Source organism: Lytechinus pictus, chromosome 17 (assembly GCF_037042905.1).
Source record: "Lytechinus pictus isolate F3 Inbred chromosome 17, Lp3.0, whole genome shotgun sequence".
Lineage (NCBI taxonomy): Eukaryota > Metazoa > Echinodermata > Echinoidea > Temnopleuroida > Toxopneustidae > Lytechinus > Lytechinus pictus.
The window spans coordinates 15541933-15561031 of NC_087261.1; the positions used below are offsets into that span (position 1 = coordinate 15541933).

General features: G+C 36.9%; 1 protein-coding gene across 1 annotated transcript; it reads right to left on the reverse strand.

Annotated features, from left to right (window-relative positions):
* Positions 1-18226, reverse strand: LOC129280226 (uncharacterized). Its single transcript, XM_064112573.1, has 8 exons — positions 18166-18226; positions 13011-13238; positions 11228-11308; positions 8791-9084; positions 8023-8217; positions 7039-7176; positions 4257-4344; positions 1-2139 (listed from the first exon to the last, which is right to left on the reverse strand). The coding sequence occupies exons 1-8, from the start codon at positions 18224-18226 to the stop codon at positions 1536-1538; spliced, it is 1689 nt and encodes a 562-aa protein (XP_063968643.1). The 3' UTR covers positions 1-1535.
* Between the last annotated feature and the right edge of the window lie 873 nt (positions 18227-19099).

Here is a 19099-nt window from a genome sequence, read left to right on the forward strand (position 1 = left end):
TCAATAAGAATTTGATTGAATTTAATCGTCCAACTTTTACAAATGAAAAAACCCCGATAAACTTGACTGCTGCTGCGTTATGTAAATTTATTATATTAATCAATAGAAAATGACTCTACCATGTATACTCGTGGTTGTATCACCGGTTTGTTTCAGGGTAGTTTCCTTTTCAAGTGTCACACAACTTTTGAGATAAACTTTATTATGTAAGTGCGTGTACTACCCACAAATTGGTCCAAGAGCGAGATTTTATGTACAGAGTAATAAAAAAATGTGCTTTCAGCAAAAATCCATACATTAGTGATTTTTTTTTGCTTTAATCAGAGGAATAATACTTTGATGTTTCCAAAGAATTTTTGTCAAACATGATGGAAATAAAAAGGAAAATTAGAGTAAAATGTATGATTTTAAGAAGCTGGGATAATTAATTCATATATAATATATTATACATATTTAAAGACACTTCAATGCAGTCACGTAGTTGATGGCATTTTCTACCATTGTGCTATTTGTCGCAACTGAGACCATCCCCCCTACCGGGTACTGACAAGACTCGAAATACCCTGGGAATATTAGGGTTAAAATAAAAAATAAAAATAAAAAAGGGGGGTAGTAAACAACTAGCGACATTCCAGGTAGCGTTTTAGTGTATTTGTTATATGGTTGATCATGAGGAGAGAATATCAACCTTGTTAACAAAAAAACATCCTTTTTCTTTAAAAAATATTCCCACTTTGTTAATTCCCATCCTTGTGTATCCCTGGTAGCATCTTCTTTGGGATATTCACTTTCTGGAAGTGTCAACTTCACTTGGGCAGCTCACAGCGTCAACGATTGTTTTTAAGTTTAAAAGGTGTGGCGACATGATTATACCGAACTGGGAATTAGCATCCTATCCATGGCTTACAGTGAGCTCAAATCATCCCGAGCACTCATAGAGTTGTAAAACATGTAGAGTTGTAAAATTACTCAAGGTTTGAAACAGGACTCAAGACAAGACAGATGAGTTTTCGATCACTGTCATTTTGTGAGGTCAATATTAGTGGGCGGATGGGTATTTTTACGAAAATTTTATTTTGTAATAACTAATACGAAATTGTTAGAAAAATATTCTTACTTCATGAGGAAATCATTTGCTCATAGATTGCCACAATTCATATTCCCATCATTTGTTACGTCTTCCTTCTCTTCAGGAACAAGCTATATGTCATTACTTTCGTAAATAACCATCATCTATTTCTTTAAACCAATTCAAATAATGATGAATCCACCACCTTCCAACCTAGTCAGCCAGTCCCGTCTTCACACTTTGCTAATTTTCTCATTAAATTTCTACAGATTATGTGATCGTGACGAGAGCATCTCAACACTTTACCAGTCGACACACGTTGGCGTCTGTATTGACCGTGCCCTGCAGATCAAGTCCAGAGTATATCCGCAAGGTCTGAAGATCTTATGCAATACTTCACGATATATTTATTGGCCTAGTGGCATCTCGCATAAGGTTGCCATCAGGCCCGATCATCCTGCGAACATCAACCTTGGGCTGCTTCTTCGGGCAGGAATTCTGCCTCTGTGTAGTCACTTTCCTCTGCGCCTTCGACTATCCTTTCCGCTGCAGAATTCATCAAGTGTTTTGTCCTGGCAGGTGGTTCAGGTTGCTCTGCGGAATCCGAAGGGAACTCATCCCTTGATGCATACAGATCATTGTCCACCATTATGGTCGTGTCCTCGTAAGTGTCCCGTCTCAAGGGCTCGCCAATCCGATGCTGCGAATGATAATGCAACAGATTCGCCACTGGGACCGGTCCGTTTAAAGTTCTCACAATGCCACTCTTCGCGTGATGAACGACTCTTGAACCATACAGCGGGACAAACACCTCTTTCCCGGACTGAGCAGTGATCTTCTTACGGGCGATGTTCTCGTAATCGGCGTCGCTGTTGTAGAGATCGATGGAAGCATAGTAGTCGCTCGAGTTGCTGGAATGCGTCCGGATCGGAAGCGTGAAGGATCCAGATCCTGGCAGAAGTTTTCGAGGCTTATTGGAGCACGCAGGAGGGCTTTCCGGTTTGGGCGGGCCTTCTTTCAGCAGCAAGTCGCACCGTATAGCCTCTATCATAGGGTTCGTAGCGCGTTTCCTGTTAATGTCAGATATTGAAGGGAATAAATGTTTTTTATACTGTGGCTACTAAGTCAAGACCTAACATAAGGAAATACCGTGTAAAAAAAAGTCGAAAAATAATAATCTCCTGTATGTGTATCGTAGGCACGTAAATATTTTGTCATTCCTAGAAATGTACAGCCATTGTGTCTTTTCGGATACATTTTTCATTGAGGATATGATCTTTGGGAGGTGTGACATGGTTTGTGGATCACCAAAATCACCATGTATTGTGTAATCATCCATGTATAACTGTCGTTATCATATCCTTTCGAAAAGTTCCCATTATGAAGATGATGTAGAAGTAAATAGTATGCATACATTAGAGCCAGGAGTTCCGTACTCAAGCCATAACCTTGACTGAAGGAAATGGAAATGAGCTCATTAAAACCAGGATACCGTTAAAGTTACAGATCAAAGAGAAAATTTATTAATATCACGCAGAAGATAATGCAACAGAACCAGGAAGTAAAATCAACGTTTAATCTGCCTTATTGTTCAAGTACGGTCCTGGTGTTTGTGTTACCGTTGAAAGTGTTAATCAGGCTACCAAATCTATCTTACACACCCAAACCCTAATACCAGGGACCCGTTTCTTAAAGACCTACAAATACCATGAATACTGTAACTTCCACGGAAACCTTCCTTGTTACTGCCCGCTGAGACTCGATACCATGTGAGTTGTCATGACGGCAGAGCTGAAATACATTCAAAGTTTTGTGTTTTCTTGGGTATCGGAGTGCCCCAAAATTAACACCAGTGTTCAAGCACTCCCACCCCCCCCCCCAAAAAAAAAAAATAATAATAATAATGATAAAAAATAAAATTAAATTAAATTTATAAAAATAAATGAAATAAAATAAAGTGAAAAAGAAATTAAATAAAAAAAAAAAGTATTAAAACAAAAATCAACAAATATGTTTGGCCTATGGGACAATTCCATTTATTAGCATATACTACAGATTTATCATCTTATCTTAAAGGGTCTTTCTGAAAAATTAGCATATTAGTTTTTCACACTGACGATAGTAAATTGCATCATATTTCCAAAATAATCTTTGTCCCGATATATGTATGTATGTATAGCAACATAATGATAATGACCAAATTCTATGAGGAAATACAACATAGAATAAATGTCAATGTTTCCCCCCCGCTCTTTGCTCCCTCTGAATATGTATTAAACACTTCACCAATATTAGGATGATAGCAATAAGTTACATGTACTTCATTCGAAATTGTCTTCTTTGCTTGTCAAAATTCCATGTCATATCAACACATTTCTCCGTTTAAAAAAGATCACAGTGTGTTCATTTTATTTATTTGAGACTTTGTATCTGATTTAAATTGAATTCAATTATGAGCAATTTGAGCAGGATTTTCAAGGGGTTGTATTTTTTTCAGAAAAAAATTAGAAGCTAACCCCCCCCCCCCTAAAACAAGGAAGGCCTTCTGATGATGACATATGTCAGAAAAAATTGACAAAAAGACAAGTTTCATTTGCGTATGCACGATGTTTTCCATACTTGTATGGCTCTAAAAGGGATGGGGCAGGGACGGATGTACCACAACTTGGACCCGCCACTGGTCTACACTGTGGACTTGTTTTCACACTCAGATTAAGCATGTTTAAAGTGTTGAAACTAGCCCACTATGTGAACACAAGAGCGAACACAAGAGTGTTCACACTGCAAAGAGTTCACACTATGGACTTGTTTTCAAACTGTAACATTTTGAGCAATGTAACACTGTGAATCAAATGTTCGCATAGACCCCATCCGAATATGTAAATATACTGTGAACACAGAGTATGAAACACAAATGTGACCACTCTCCAGCATGGATATTGTGCTAAATTATTATCTGCTATTCCTTGGCTCAAACTAGTGATTTGGTATTCAATATTAAACGTCCATGCAAATGGAACGATTTCCTTTTGTTTTGTATTTCCACAGAGTCAGTTTTTAAGCAAGCTTGGTGAGTGCAGATTACAAAATAGCCTATCCCTAACAAGATCCAGCCATTGGGGTGAGAAACGTAATTTTTATAGAAACTACATGTACTTATATCAAATTCAATTCAAAGGTTTCTTACCTCTGTTTTCTTATGACGGCGACGACGATTACGGAGGTTACGAGAAGGACCGTGGCAGGAATAGCAGCGATGACGCCTATCATCTCACCTTGAAAATGTACAGATGAAAGAAATATGAAAATATTAATACCAAGTAAAACATTATGTTACATTAAGATAAGGAAATCATAAAAAACAATGGAAACATTTACAATAAAAGGCATTGACACTGTGCTAGAAACCGGTAACAAAAATAAATCTTTGTATTCTTACAAGGTTTGGGTGGCATTGTCTTCCTAAACATTGTAGGTTTTTTCTTTTTTTAACTGTTGGCCCACTGCCACTAATTCAAACCATTCCAATTTGATTAGATCACGATTAAAAGGATCAGTATCATGGGAAAGGGTTAAAATCAAGTAAACAGAGAAGTTAATAATTAATATCGAATCCTAATAATAAATTATTATTATTATTATTATCTAGTCTATTCAATGGCGCACAATTACCCCCGCTTAAACCCCAGCTGGCAGGGCGGTTTGTGCATTCGATAAATTAATCCTGCTGGCTACCCATTCACTTCACCTGGGGTGGGTGCAGCACAGTATTGATAAATTTCTTGCTGTTATGAATGGGGTTCGAACTCACGACCCTCTGTTCCAAAGGCGAGAGTCGGAACCACTAGACCACAACATTATAGGCCCCAGTTAAAATAGTCCTAAATCAGTTTTACACTGAAAACATTTTCCAGACTCCCCAATCTTTCATATACCAGGGGCCATTCAATAGAAAGAGACAATCGTTTTGATACAGTCATTTCTATTTGGCTTCTCTATACCTCTTGGTGCCATGAGCCTAATTACATCAGGAGGGCTAAAGATATTCGTTCGACCCGACCCATTCGAATTTTTTCAATTTGATATTGCTGATTGACAAAAGTGTATGAATATGATTCAAAATCTGATTCTAGAAATGGTAACTACTGAACTTCCTTTGCCCAAATTGGGAAGATATATCAATGATTTGGAACTATTTTTTGACTGGCGGAAGAATTGGGGCTATTTTACTGTTTCAGTTGATGAATTTGATCCCATCATAGTTATCTTCATAAATGGCGACTTATATTTAAAATGAGCTGGCTACGATACCCTTCTCTGGGAAGATATGGAATGTCAGATATATATCCTATCCAAAGGTAGTAAACATTCGACCCTCTAATTTCACATTTATTTTTTATGAATTTTTCTTAAGTGCCATTTTAACACACAAGTCTATGGGGAATGTTTTACGCGCGTGACACATATAGGTAATACAGGCGAATTCCCTATAGTGGATGGAATACCTGCCCAAACTCCTCAGTAGCCAACAATTTCTAACTGATAGTCATCAAATTGTGCAAAAATTGATTTAATGGCTTAGCAAGGCTATATCAGGTAAAGTTAGTAGGTATGTGTATGTAAGCCTAGGAATGCATATAGACTGGTGAATTGAGAGTCTAGGCCTCTTTATGTTCTGATTCATCATAGGTTTGTGCTAGTGTATGATCACCTACCTAATGTTAGAAAGACCTTTCATGTTAAATTGTTCTTTGGAATGGGGTAGAGAGGAGATACAACTTTGTGAACTTTACTGAAGAGAACTAGAGTGGTACCTTCAAGACGGTATTTAGAAAAAGGCACAGAGTAAGGTAAGGTATCTAATAGTGCTCAACTAAGGAGGGAGCGGGTGGCTGTGTGCTCCAATCTTAGTCTAGCCCCCCCCCCCCTCTTTATAAGCCATGCCATCTATAAAATTATCTTTCTCTCTCCCTCTCTCTCTCTCTCTCTCTCTCTCTCTCTTTTTCTCTCTCTCTCTCTCTTTCTATCTATTTATGTATCTCTTCCTTCTTACATCTGATAGGCAATAGCCCTATAGGAAGATTTTGATATAATAGGTCAAATGCAAATGTACTAAAGTAATATGTTCTAATTCTTTTATTGTTTCCTCATTCAATCTCATGTATATCTGGTAATTATGTTTGGGGCAATTCTGGTATCCTGATATCTACACAAAATTTACATACACTTTTATATTACAAGGAGAATAGGGGCCTATATTGTCATTGCATTCGCTGTTGGGCTATATGCAGGTAGGATATGTATACATCCATTTACTCAATATAACATTTATGAGTAACACATTAAAATGGGTCATTGCATAGAAAATAGGCATTTTCAATGCATTTTTTTGTGCTAGTGTGAGTGTACAGATATAAAAGAATAGCAAAGTAGCTATAAAATTCATTGGTCATATAATATAGGTGCCATGAGCCTATTTACATCAGGAGGACTAAAGATATTCGTTCGACCCAACCCGTTCGAATTTTTTCAATTTGATATTGCTGATTGACAAAAGTGTATGAATATGATTCAAAATCTGATTCTAGAAATGGTAACTACTGAACTTCCTTTGCCCAAATTGGGAAGATATATCAATGATTTGGAACTATTTTTTGACTGGCGGAAGAATTGGGGCTATTTTACTGTTTCAGTTGATGAATTTGATCCCATCATAGTTATCTTCATAAATGGCGACTTATATTTAAAATGAGCCGGCTACGATACCCTTCTCTGGGAAGATATGGAATGTCAGATATATATCCTATCCAAAGGTAGTAAACATTCGACCCTCTAATTTCACATTTATTTTTTTATGAATTTTTCTTAAGTGCCATTTTAACACACAAGTCTATGGGGAATGTTTTACGCGCGTGACACCACTTGACTGTTTTGGAAAAGAGATTTTGTTAGCTGCAGACTTCACGAACCTGAAAGAGTGTTAAGTTTGAGAATATCCCTCGTTGGTGGCGCTGTTCCACTTGTTGGGTCGATTGTCGAAGAGGAATTGGTGGCGTCGATTGTCGAGACGGTTGTTTCCTCAACTTCAACTTTTTTTGTTTTAACCGCTGCAGAAAAAAGAACATAATTATAGAGGTGATAAAATAAGACTTCGTTTGCTATATCCATCTTTCTCATCAAGAATCTTTTGACCAATCAATACGTTGATTTGACCACCCAAACCTTGGGCAGTGCAATGAGATGTTTCAGGTAACCATGGTCGGTATGGTGGACAATGTGGTAGAAATGAAGATGGTAACATGGTTGATGTTGGAGATGATGGTGATGTTCACATGAAAATAATAACGAATGAAACAATGACCCCCCCCCCCCCCTTGTAGTACCAGAAATACAGCAAGATCTTTATAGTTTTTCTTAAAGAGTCGGACCTGTCTTCTTGGCCATGTTTGAGTAGAAACTTTGAATAAATATAAATGTAATATAGAGGAAGGAAATAAAAACAGAAGGAAACCAACATCATCTATTCCTTATTATATGCATATATTACTTTTCCACAAAAATAATGCGTACTCATCCGACGAAGACCCCTGTGTAACACAGACAGTGATATTATTTTTTATTGAATCAATAATTTAAATAAGTACCCGTTTGTACGTTGCGCATAAGATTAATCATTAATTACTGAAATGTAATGACGTTGCTCCCCTTTTTTTTTCTTACAAGCAACCATGACAGTGATCCAGGGGGGGGGGAGGAAGGGGCTGCCACTCTCCTGGTTTTTCGATTTCTGTACCGCGGGAGTCGATGGGAAATGCCCCCCCCCCCCTTTCCTCTAGATGCGGAAATCGCGGCCACATTTGCAAGTAACCATGTTTTGTGTCAGAACAACAAAATATTCACCATTAACTAATTGTGATTTAATTGATTCAATCTTCATGCTCTCATCAAGTCACCTTGGCAAGATGGCGTAGATTGCGACCACGTGACTTCGCCGCCCCTGACTGCTTGCATACACTGCAAGGTTTCATGACCTCGAAGACGATGACCTTCTTGACATTCAAAAGTGACCTTCGACCCGTATCGAAACCAGTTTCCGGCTCTGCGTCCATTTCGAGGGCGCCCAGGATCGAGGCAAAATCCCTTCTGCGCTGTAAGACGAAGACGAAGAAGAGCAGAAAGAAGACGAAGAAGAAAAAGCAAAAGAAGAGGAGAAAACGAATAAGAAAGGATTGTCAAGGACTTCACATACTCACTATCTATGATCTAGTAGCTTTCATATAATTATGTCTTATACATGTTTTATGAAGTCTAATTTACTATCGTTTGAAATCAAGTTCGTTAAAATATTCAACTTTAATTGACAGTAATAATAACAATAAAGTTTTGTTTACCCATGATAGCCACTTCACTGAGTTAGGTAACTGCTTTACCAGCAGGCCCTGCGTAATATAATAATTTTCTTATTTCCCCTCTCCAATCTAAATGCTGACCGCCTAGCAACAAGACAGAAGTTCCCATTTTTATAAGTTTTTGGTATGACTCGGCCGAGGATCGAACCCACGACCTTTCGTTCATGAGGCGGACGCTCTACCACTGAGCCACCATGACCAGTGATGATTGAACACAATACATTTAAAAACGAAAATGATAACAAGGCTTACTGATAAAAGAGCTGAATTGAATTGTAAAATAAAATAAAAGAAATGACGGATCCATCTTACTGTTGTAGACAGAAATCATATCGCTCGTTCCTTGTGAGCAGGTTGGTCCACCACAAGTTTCATATATAGCGCCCCCACACGGGCAGGAGCACACGGCGTCGCTTTGAATGAAGGTCGCTAAGTCGTTGTACTTGCCGCACCCACAGTGCATGGAATCGAACGTCCAGGCGAAAGGGAATCCGCCGTCGCGACAGTTTCGGAGGCAGGCATCGACAGTCATGGTTCTAGAGAAGATGGAGTGTGTATGAAGGATGCTGGAGTTCGGTTTGTGGAAACACCCGACATAGTCCGGCTCTACAACAGCAAGATTAAAAGTTCATTAAAAGTGTGTATTTCACGTAGTAATGCGAAACATCTGCGATGACGGGCACGTCCATGACGTCGAAAAAGGATAACGTCAAATTTAAGTTGTTATCCAACGTAAACCGAACATGCATGGGGGTTTAGAAGCAGAGGCAATTATTTGTGTTTAGTCCCCTTTTCGGTAAAAAAAAAATGTGTAATATTTTTTTTTTTTTCAATCGGTTCCTCGCCTCGAACATTAGCTAACGTGTGTTTAATTTGCTTTTCTGACCTGCGGCTAAGTTCAGCGAATATTCGAAGCAATGTATACATTTCCCCCGTAAAATCACAATCTCTCTCCCCCTCTCTAGAGAGAAGGAGAGAGAGAGAGAGAGAGAGAACGGGGGGGGGGGGGTGAGCAATCTGACCCTGTGCTTGTGATTGTAGCTAAGAACATAGAATTACTACCATTAGTTTCGTGTTAAACACATATCAGACAGGGTGGAAATGAAAATCACTTAGCAGATTATGTTCTGATGAAAATTTGACACCTAATGCAAACCAGAATTCGTCACTTGTCTGGTGGATATTATAGTAGGTTACAGTCACACCAAGACATCGTATCCAAACGGATCGATGATGTATCCTTGAACATGGAAGGGTGCCGTGGCCAAGTGGTCTAAGACCCCTGGCTGACACTTGAAAGTTCGGGGTTCGATCCCGGCCACGGCACCTATGCCCGTGAGCAAGGCGTTTAATGGACAGTGCTCTTTAATCATACATTCAAATGAATGGAAATGCTATATGTATTCTTGGTATTGTTAGATGGGCATTAAAATACAAAAAAATGACGACGTTGTAGTTTTCAATTTATCTGGAATTGGTGTCATTATTTAGTTTTCGCATCAGCTACGCAGACGCATTCTAGTACGTAAAGAATCAATAATATCACACGACGTCCTTCACACTGCAAAAACTCTGGTGTTGATTTAACACCAGCCATGAATCTATATATGTCCACACCAGAGAAGTGTTGAACAACACAAATTTCGCTTTGGTCTAACACCAGATAGGTGTTTATACAAAACCAATTTGTATTAAAACAGCATCGGTTTGATTCCAAACTGTTGTTGTTTCTTCTCTGGTGTGGACATATATAGATTCCGGGCTGGTGTTAAATCGACACCGGAGTTTTTGCAGTGCATGACAATGAAGTCTTTGTCGAGGGTCAGTGAATCGAAACACCAGTTTCGTCCCTGACTCTGGTCAAACGACATATTTGCGATTTTTTGTCAGCTCTGAAACGTCGGGGAAAAAAAACTGCTGCTCTGATTCAGCGACCCTTGACAAAGATTTTATTGTGATTTGACTTGCTTTGTCAACGCATTTGATGCTTTGTGGGATTTATTCCGCGCCGCTATGCGAAAACTCCCCAATCATGCTAATATCGCGATTAGAACTTTTGCAAATCATATCTGAAAAAAAAATATTTCCTTGTTTGTCGGATATTTTGTTATCTTTCACTTGTCTCCTTTTCAGTTTGTCTTCAGAACAACTTTTCATTTGGATTCGCCTTCAAGAATATTTTTAGGTGTGCACTACTTCTACTTACCCCCACCATCGCATACAATGTCAATTGCAACTACATTGGATTCCCCCAAATTTAAGAGATATTTAATTACTGTATAATTATAATAACCATAATAATAATAATAATAATAAGAAGAAGAATAATAATAACAATAATAATAATAATAATAATAGGCATTTCTATAGCGCCATCTATCTCGAAATATTCTATTCCGAGGCGCAATTGTATTATTATTATTACCCCGGCTTTAGCTCGAGTTGCCTTTCAGCGCTCATGCATTCAAGAAATGAATCTTGCCGGGTACCCATTCACCTCACCTGGGTTGAGTGTAGCACAATGTGGATAAATTTCTTGCTGAAGGAAATTATGCCATGGCTGGGATTCGAACACACGACCCTATGTTTCAAAGTCAGACGACTGAGCCACTGGGCCACAACGCTCCAGTAAAACGAAATCAACATGTGCAACAAACTGTAGTACAATGAAATGCTCAGGTTGTTCAATATGTAGAAATTGAATATTTATTTTTGATAGACTAAAACTTGGAATTTGAAATCTACTCACTCTGGCAGATGACAGCAGCTCCAAATCCCACGACGCAATCGGGCAGGTCTTGGTAACTACAGTCTACAAGCCGGGACTCGGCTAAAAATAAAATCGGAGTAATTATTGAGTAGATCAAATGAGATTAGTTTTGGATATCAATCATCTCTCTAATACCAATCCCGCAAATTATCAACATTTGTAGGCCTACAGTTTAGCATTGTTATTTGCATCTTGTATTTAGTTAAAGTACAGCAAACTTTCTGTATTTTGAAGGGGATTTTTTTTTCTTCTGATGTGATAATTGTAATCATACGTTAATCATTTGGTTAATGTCAAATAAGTGAACCGAAATGTCAGATACGAGACGCAAAGCCTGACATTCTAAAAAATAAACATGAATACAAACCAAATATATTTATTGTCATAGGACTTAATGATATCCATAACATTTAGTCTGCATGAATTTTTTTTGTATTTTTTTTTGTTGCCATGATTGCAAAACAAAAATCTGCCAAGCGAGAAGCTTTTCAGGTGATTGTTAATTAATTGATAATAAAACAAAATGAGTTGGGGAACTATATGAAATCCAATGAACTTCTGCACACAGTGAACTCATGCTATACAACCACAAGTACATCGACAACTGATGGTCTTGATACATATATATTTTTATTTTGTTACTCTGAAGAGAATATAAACAAAACTGTAATATTGTATAAAGAGCAGTTAATTTATTACTGCTATTTCAACTATAATTAAACTTTTACTTTTATTCCACACTGTAAAAAATGAAGTGCTATTTTAGCACTTTAAGTGCTTGTATAGTGACTGCACTACGAGTGCTGATTTTCTAGTTTAAATTTGAACTAAAAAATCAGCACTCGTAGTGCAGTCACTATACAAGCACTGTAAGTGCTAAATTACATGTAGCACTTCATGTTTTACAGTGCACTACTACTACTACTACTACTAATAATAATAATCATAGGCGGCGGAAGCGGGGGGGGGGGCGGGGGACGTGTCCCCCCTAAATTTGAAGTGGGGGGACGATCCCCCTAAATTTTTCGTTGATTACTTTTGTTATTTTTTTATTTTTATTTTTGCTTGTCAAAATTTTTTGTCGGTCCCCCCTAAAATTTTGGTTAATATAAAATTATAACCTTTTATGTTGGTGGTCCCCCCTAAATTGTTTGGCTTCCGCCGCCAATGATAATAATACTACTGCTACTATACTACTACACTGTCAAAAATATTGGGTAAAATTTTAACCAGCACGAGGGTAATTATGTGTCCAACCAATTTGGGGCAGTATTTTAATTTGCGGTTTAAGTATGGGAAGCCAAAAGTATCAACATTTTTATTAAGTTGCATGTTTCATATGTTTACTGTGCTCATTCGTGATTCATCGATGGTGAAGACAATCATCTATTTATACTTTCTACACAATTATGAATAATTTGAGAGCCAAATGAGCTGAAATATCTATACTGTTAGTGATTTATGTAACAATTGGCTATCCATACTTAAAGCACAACTTTAAACCTGAGTTAAAGTTAAACCTGCTATCAGAATACGGGCCATTGTGCTTTGGAAATCATCTCATTGCTATTGGCCTATGCTTAACCTATTATTATGAATACTCCTATAGAAATACCCCTCGGACAATTTCCCTACAGCAGGGCATATTTTATTACTACCTTCCCTAATATTCAGTTCACCATTCATAAAACAATTCCTTTATTTCCTATCCACCTGAATAATATTTAAAATGGGAGGGGTCGCCCCCTCTGGCGTCACCTACTTCCTTCGCAGTCAAGAGACACTGCGTAGTACGACTGGGTATCCGATCCGAACACTGTATCGGTGTCGAGTGCAAAAGCGGCATCCGGGAACCCAATATTTCGACAGACGACGCGCGCTTCCTGCGCGTCGAACCCGTCAACACAGAAGTTGATCCATTCGTTGTACTCCGCGCTGAACTCCTCGACTATACCCTCGTGAAGATAAGAACCATTACGTAACTGAAGCTCTGTGGGGTGCAGGGGAGGGTAATACAAGAGAAATGTAATTGAATAATGATGATATTCGGATTTGATATGACTCGTATGATGATAAAAGCCACAATGAAGCATATAACTATAAATCGAAAACAACGAATGAACAGAATCACTACTACTACTTCTAACCACTACTTCTACTACTATACTTCTACTACTACTACTACTACTACTACTACTACTACTACTACTTACTTCTTCTAATATACTACTACTACTACTTCTACTATTGCTTCTACTACTTCTACTACTACTACTACTACTACCACTACTTCTAGTACTACTTCTACTACTTCTAGTAATACTACTACTACTACCACTACTTCTACTACTACTACTACTATTTTTACTATACTACCATCACTACTTTTACTACTACTTCTACAACTACGTCTACTAATACTTCTACTACTACTAACTACTTCTAGACTATACTTCTACTACTACTGCTACTACTACTACTACAACTATCCTACCAAAGGGAGGATATGGGGGGGGGTACCGAATATTATTTACTGTCAACATGTTTAGGCCATCTAACTTGCATTTTTGGCAAAGTTACACACATTTCGTTAATTAAATGGTCAAAATATTCACCAAGCAGCAAATAATGTTGCTTAAAAACAGGAAGTCAGTGTGAATCCAAACAGGTCACATTGCTGTAATATGAGATCAAATTTTAATTCTATTATTTTTCTGAACTCCTTCACACGTGCCTGAGATTATCAACATCGACTACAACTCAGGAAGCTACTTAGTTTAAAGGGGTTAGATTAGAATTTAGGGCTTCATTAACTGGATATGCCGCTGCGAAATTCGAAAAATAAGGTTGATAGACTATTTGTCTCCAAATATATTTTGAAAATTTGGGACACCGTAAAAATACCTTTGTAATAACTTAATTAAATTATGTTAAGAAAGTGTCGCAATTTTTTCAAGTATTTATAACTTTGACAGTCTTGAGTAAAATTTATTTGTTTTTTTGGCAGCCATTTTACTCAAATAAATTAAGTTACACCAACTTAATTCAATTAAGTAAAACAATCACTGCAACATTAAATAATAAATGGGGGAGAGGACTTTCTATTAAGGCATGAAAGTCCACTACTTGCCGACTTTCAATGGCATCATTTCAACTTGGTCATCTTTTATCCAAATATTCGACTTTTTCATTGTCACTCACCTGTACTTAGGTACTAACTTTTATATTTATACGCGATCGGTGCATCCTATCAAATAAAACAGTGAAAAGATTTCCCATAATGTAAAGAAAAATCTTTTCAGGTCGGTGACTATTCAATGTTGCTCATTCCTCGATTCAACAAAAAATCAAAATATTTCTTGCACATCCTAATCCAAATCAATTTTCAAACACAAATAGATATGACATTTATTTTTGAAAAAATGACATTCACTTGCTCTTAATGAATATTCATGTGTTATGTAAATAAGGCATTAATTAAAAATTATAAGTACATTTAACATATCTTTTTAAGTAATCAATATCTTTGCCTATTGTAATTAGGTTTACTTAATCGAAGCAAGTTAGCATTACTTGAATTTAAAAAAAATGTGTATTGAACCTTAAGAAAATCAAGAAAATTCGAAGAGAAGTTAAGTGTACTTAAACAATGTAGGAAAATCACAAAGAATAAATTCTACTTATATACATTAAGTTGTAATTACTAGTTCTAAGAATTTCTATTTTTTACAGTGTATGGATTTTCTTTTAAAAGCGTGAATCAAGGGATTAGATTTACCTTTATAAAATTGATGGTAATGTTTTGATTGGGGTTATTTTGTTTGAATTAATAAGTAGAATAATACGTATTTTTCATATTCTAAAATTATTATCATCCTTTATTAAAAAATAATGATATATTAGATTGCCTTTGATTGTAATTTAAATTACGATATGTATATTTCTGCTCTTACACTGTAAAAAACGATTCTGAATCAGTAGTTAACACTTAATGTATATAAGTAGAATTCATAATTTGTAATTATTTTTCGTTTTATTTCAGTAGTTTTAACTTGTCTTTTAATTTACTTGATTTATTTGGGTTCAATATACATTTAAGAAAATTTACGTATTTTTTTTACAGTGTAGGTTCCAATTAATTTACAGAAAATAAACAATTACTATACACTATTATCACTGCCATTACTATTACAGCTGCTGTTACCACTTATGAGCCACGGAGAGGAGGGAATATGACACATGGGAAAATCATCTTTAAAAGGGTTTAAAGAAACCAATAACTGTGACTTTGTTTTACTTATTTCTTTCTGTTTTTGACGGTTTTTAACATAAACTTCGAAAAAAATTGTAACATTCATCATCATCCCTAGATAATACTCAGATACAGTATATCTGCATTATTTTAGTCTTAATTGGAGAATCAAAATGATAGTCTATAGACCCGCTGAAAAACCGAATTCAATGCGAGAGAAAGTTCCAAAAAAATTATAACAATTGTTTGAAAAATTACATAAACGTAAAGCACACCGATTGTACGCATTCCTTATGTCGGAAAATATAGTAACATGGAATCGGATGAATCAGATAGCTTCGTCAGTGCTTGCCTACATCTCTGCTAATTCCTCTCTGATCGTAGTATTACCCATGTCATCTGGTATTTATAGAGATTAATTATTTAACTGGTATTGTACTTGCATGGAGCACAAAGCGATTTTTTTTCATAACTGAAAGTCAAACAAAGAAAGTGTCACGTTAGCTAATCGCACGCCCAGTTTATCGACGCCATCGTGTGTCATTGCATTTTCATTTATATCGAGTATGATCTGAAATTGGGATATTGTGCGTTAATCTTAAACATGTTAAAGAGGAAGAGACAAAATATAGTCAAGTCTAAATTTGTTTTATATTTGTCTGTTTCTTTTTATTTATGTTACATTACGTAAGTGTCCAACTTCGCTTATTTGGATAATCATCGATTACGGAACTTAAGTGGAGTTGCCGCGGCCGAGTGGTCTAAGGCGCCTGGCTATACATGTAAAGTCCGGGGTTCGATCCCCGGCCGCGGCACCTATGCCCGTGAGCAAGGCATTCAATCTACATTGCTCTTTTAATCCTGCTTTCAAATAAATGGAAATGCTATGTGCATTATTGGTAACTAGGTGTGCACTTGTTTTTTTTTTTAAAAGCCTCACACCAAACGCCTATATAAAACTTCGTGCCGCCCCCCAATACTATGCTGGAAAAGCTATACCGGTTTTAGCTGTGTCACTTGTCAGCTTAAAAATTAAGATTTCTTCAAACTTCCAAATGTACTGTATCCGTACGAAGAATTTTTAAATCTCTTTTTCTTGCTGTCGAAGCACAGACTGAACCATTTTAGTTAGTTTTAGAGATTTTCCTTGAATATGTCAATAACATGTGCAATTTATCTACAGCACGTGATGTCCCATTATGCCGATATACCATGTGTCGTATATCAATATTCTCTGTTTGTCGTATCTTGCAATATATCTTGAAAAGGGGGAACAATGCAGACTAATACACTAATATTCAAGGTCAATTAATCGAGTACACTTTACTAATCATTACTTACAATAAACATCTGGCAAGTTCGACCTCAATACACTGATGACAAATATGAAAATAGTGTATTTCTTATGACGTATATGCCTTCTTGCTTACGCCATGGACCTACTTACGCATACTTAAAGATAATTCCATCCCCCCAAAAAATTGATTTTAAAGAAAAGAACATTGAAAAAACCTTAATGCTAAAGTTTTTTTCATAACTTTCGGTGGTCATTTTTTAGGACCAACACTTGCCCAAGCAAGATACATGGTGTACGATGAAACCTACTACACTATTCTTCTTTGCCATGGGAACCTTCAGAAGTTAAATGCATGATTTGTTTCACTTTTCTCGACGTTTAGCACTTCATAGGGAAATTTACTTCAAGTTTAAAAGGAAAGCTCACCCAGAAAAAAGAGTCTATCATAAAAATAGCAGTAAAAATAATGAAAAATATTGATAAAGGATTGAGGAAAAGCCATTAAAGATTTAAAATAAAAACTTGATTAGAATTTATTTTTTGTTTTATTTGTGACGTCATATGCGAGCAGCTTGCCCATATATCCTACAGTAAAAGATCAATCTTTTTTTTTTTTAATGAAGTTTTTTCTTGAGTATATCAACAAACAAATTATTTCACACTCGCTCCTGAAAGAAAAATAAATAAAATTTGGTTCATCAATATCCAATAAAAATGAAATGGGGGGGGGGGGGGGTTAATCTATAAGATAACATGCGGTAGCTGCTCGTATAGTCATGACGTCACAAATCAAACAAATAAATTCTGATAATTTTCTTAATCTAGAAGGATTTTCCTCATACCTTCATCCATATCAAAAAAAAAATATATGTATATATATTTATGATATTTTACAACAAACTTTTCTTTCCAATGAACTTTGGCTTTAAAGAGAGTTTACTCTTAAATTATCGGAATCAGTTCTCACCTTTTGGTGAACCCAATCTTTACTCGTTGCATATATGGTATCCATGTTGTGACTCAGAATTACGCAAGTGTGACTAGAATGTCAAACACGGCAGGTGGTAGTGTGTTGCCAAGTATAGTTCAGTAATAGAGAGTTTTCGCTCCACCACGCACGATGGATTCAAGAACACAGAACACATATTGTCAAATGCCTTTTATGACAAAGACAAGCCAAGATGTCTTTGTGGAAGATTGGGGAATCAAAACAGCATTTTATTCCTCGATTCTATGCAAACGACATATTGGCAATTTTCCGTCAGCTTTGAAACTTAGACGAAACTGCTGTCCCGGGTCACCAATTTTCGACAAAGACCTCCCTACTATATTCATAGTCATTTGACGGGTATTTTTCAAAACATTTACCGTGTTCTCGGATGCGTCGTGCGTCGCGGAGCCAAAATTCCCTAATGCTTCGTTCAGTCATACTAACGAAACCGACTCCAGACCGATCAAAACCATATTCGTTATTACAAATAGCATACTATCGGTCGGTCCAAGAGTCGTATTCACTGGTGTGACGGTAGCTTAATGCGCATGCCCCATATGCCCTCGACGGTTCAACGTGTTTGAGGAGAGGGGGGAAAACGGTGATACGACATTTGTTCCGGTCTTAATATCTCAGAAGGCATAGGATTAGAGTGAGGATTGTAGAGTTTTTGGTTCAGAAAAATGTAAAAAAAATTCAAAACATTTACCGTGTTCTCGGATGCGTCGTGCGTCGCGGAGCCAAAATTCCCTAATGCTTCGTTCAGTCATACTAACGAAACCGACTCCAGACCGATCAAAACCATATTCGTTATTACAAATAGCATACTATCGGTCGGTCCAAGAGTCGTATTCACTGGTGTGACGGTAGCTTAATGCGCATGCCCCATATGCCCTCGACGGTTCAACGTGTTTGAGGAGAGGGGGGAAAACGGTGATACGACATTTGTTCCGGTCTTAATATCTCAGAAGGCATAGGATTAGAGTGAGGATTGTAGAGTTTTTGGTTCAGAAAAATGTAAAGATAAGGACTAGGGTTTAATAAGTTTTGGAGGTTAGGTTTTATGTTTCGCTTCATAGACGGATCCAGGGGGGCCGAGGGGCCAGCCCCCCCCCCCCCCTATTGGCAGAGCCAAAAAAGGGGAAAAGGAAAGAAAAAAAAAGGAGGGAAAAAAAGGGAGAAAAAAGAAGAGGAAGACGAGTGAATAAAATAAGATGAGGGGAAGACTTGGAAAATAAAAAGAATCTTTCATGTCACTATATAAAATTTTCGCTCGCGTTTCGCGCTCGCATTGCCTGTTAAGTGATTTTC

Coding starts and splice junctions, on each gene's coding strand:
- LOC129280226 (XM_064112573.1), bottom strand. CDS start 18,226: ATGACTGAACGAAGCATTAGGGAATTTTGGCTCCGCGACGCACGACGC. Junction 9,085..11,227: donor AGCTGCTGTCATCTGCCAGA/GTGAGTAGATTT, acceptor TTGCTGTTGTAG/AGCCGGACTATGTCGGGTGT. Junction 4,345..7,038: donor CAAACTTAACACTCTTTCAG/GTTCGTGAAGTC, acceptor TACATTTTCAAG/GTGAGATGATAGGCGTCATC.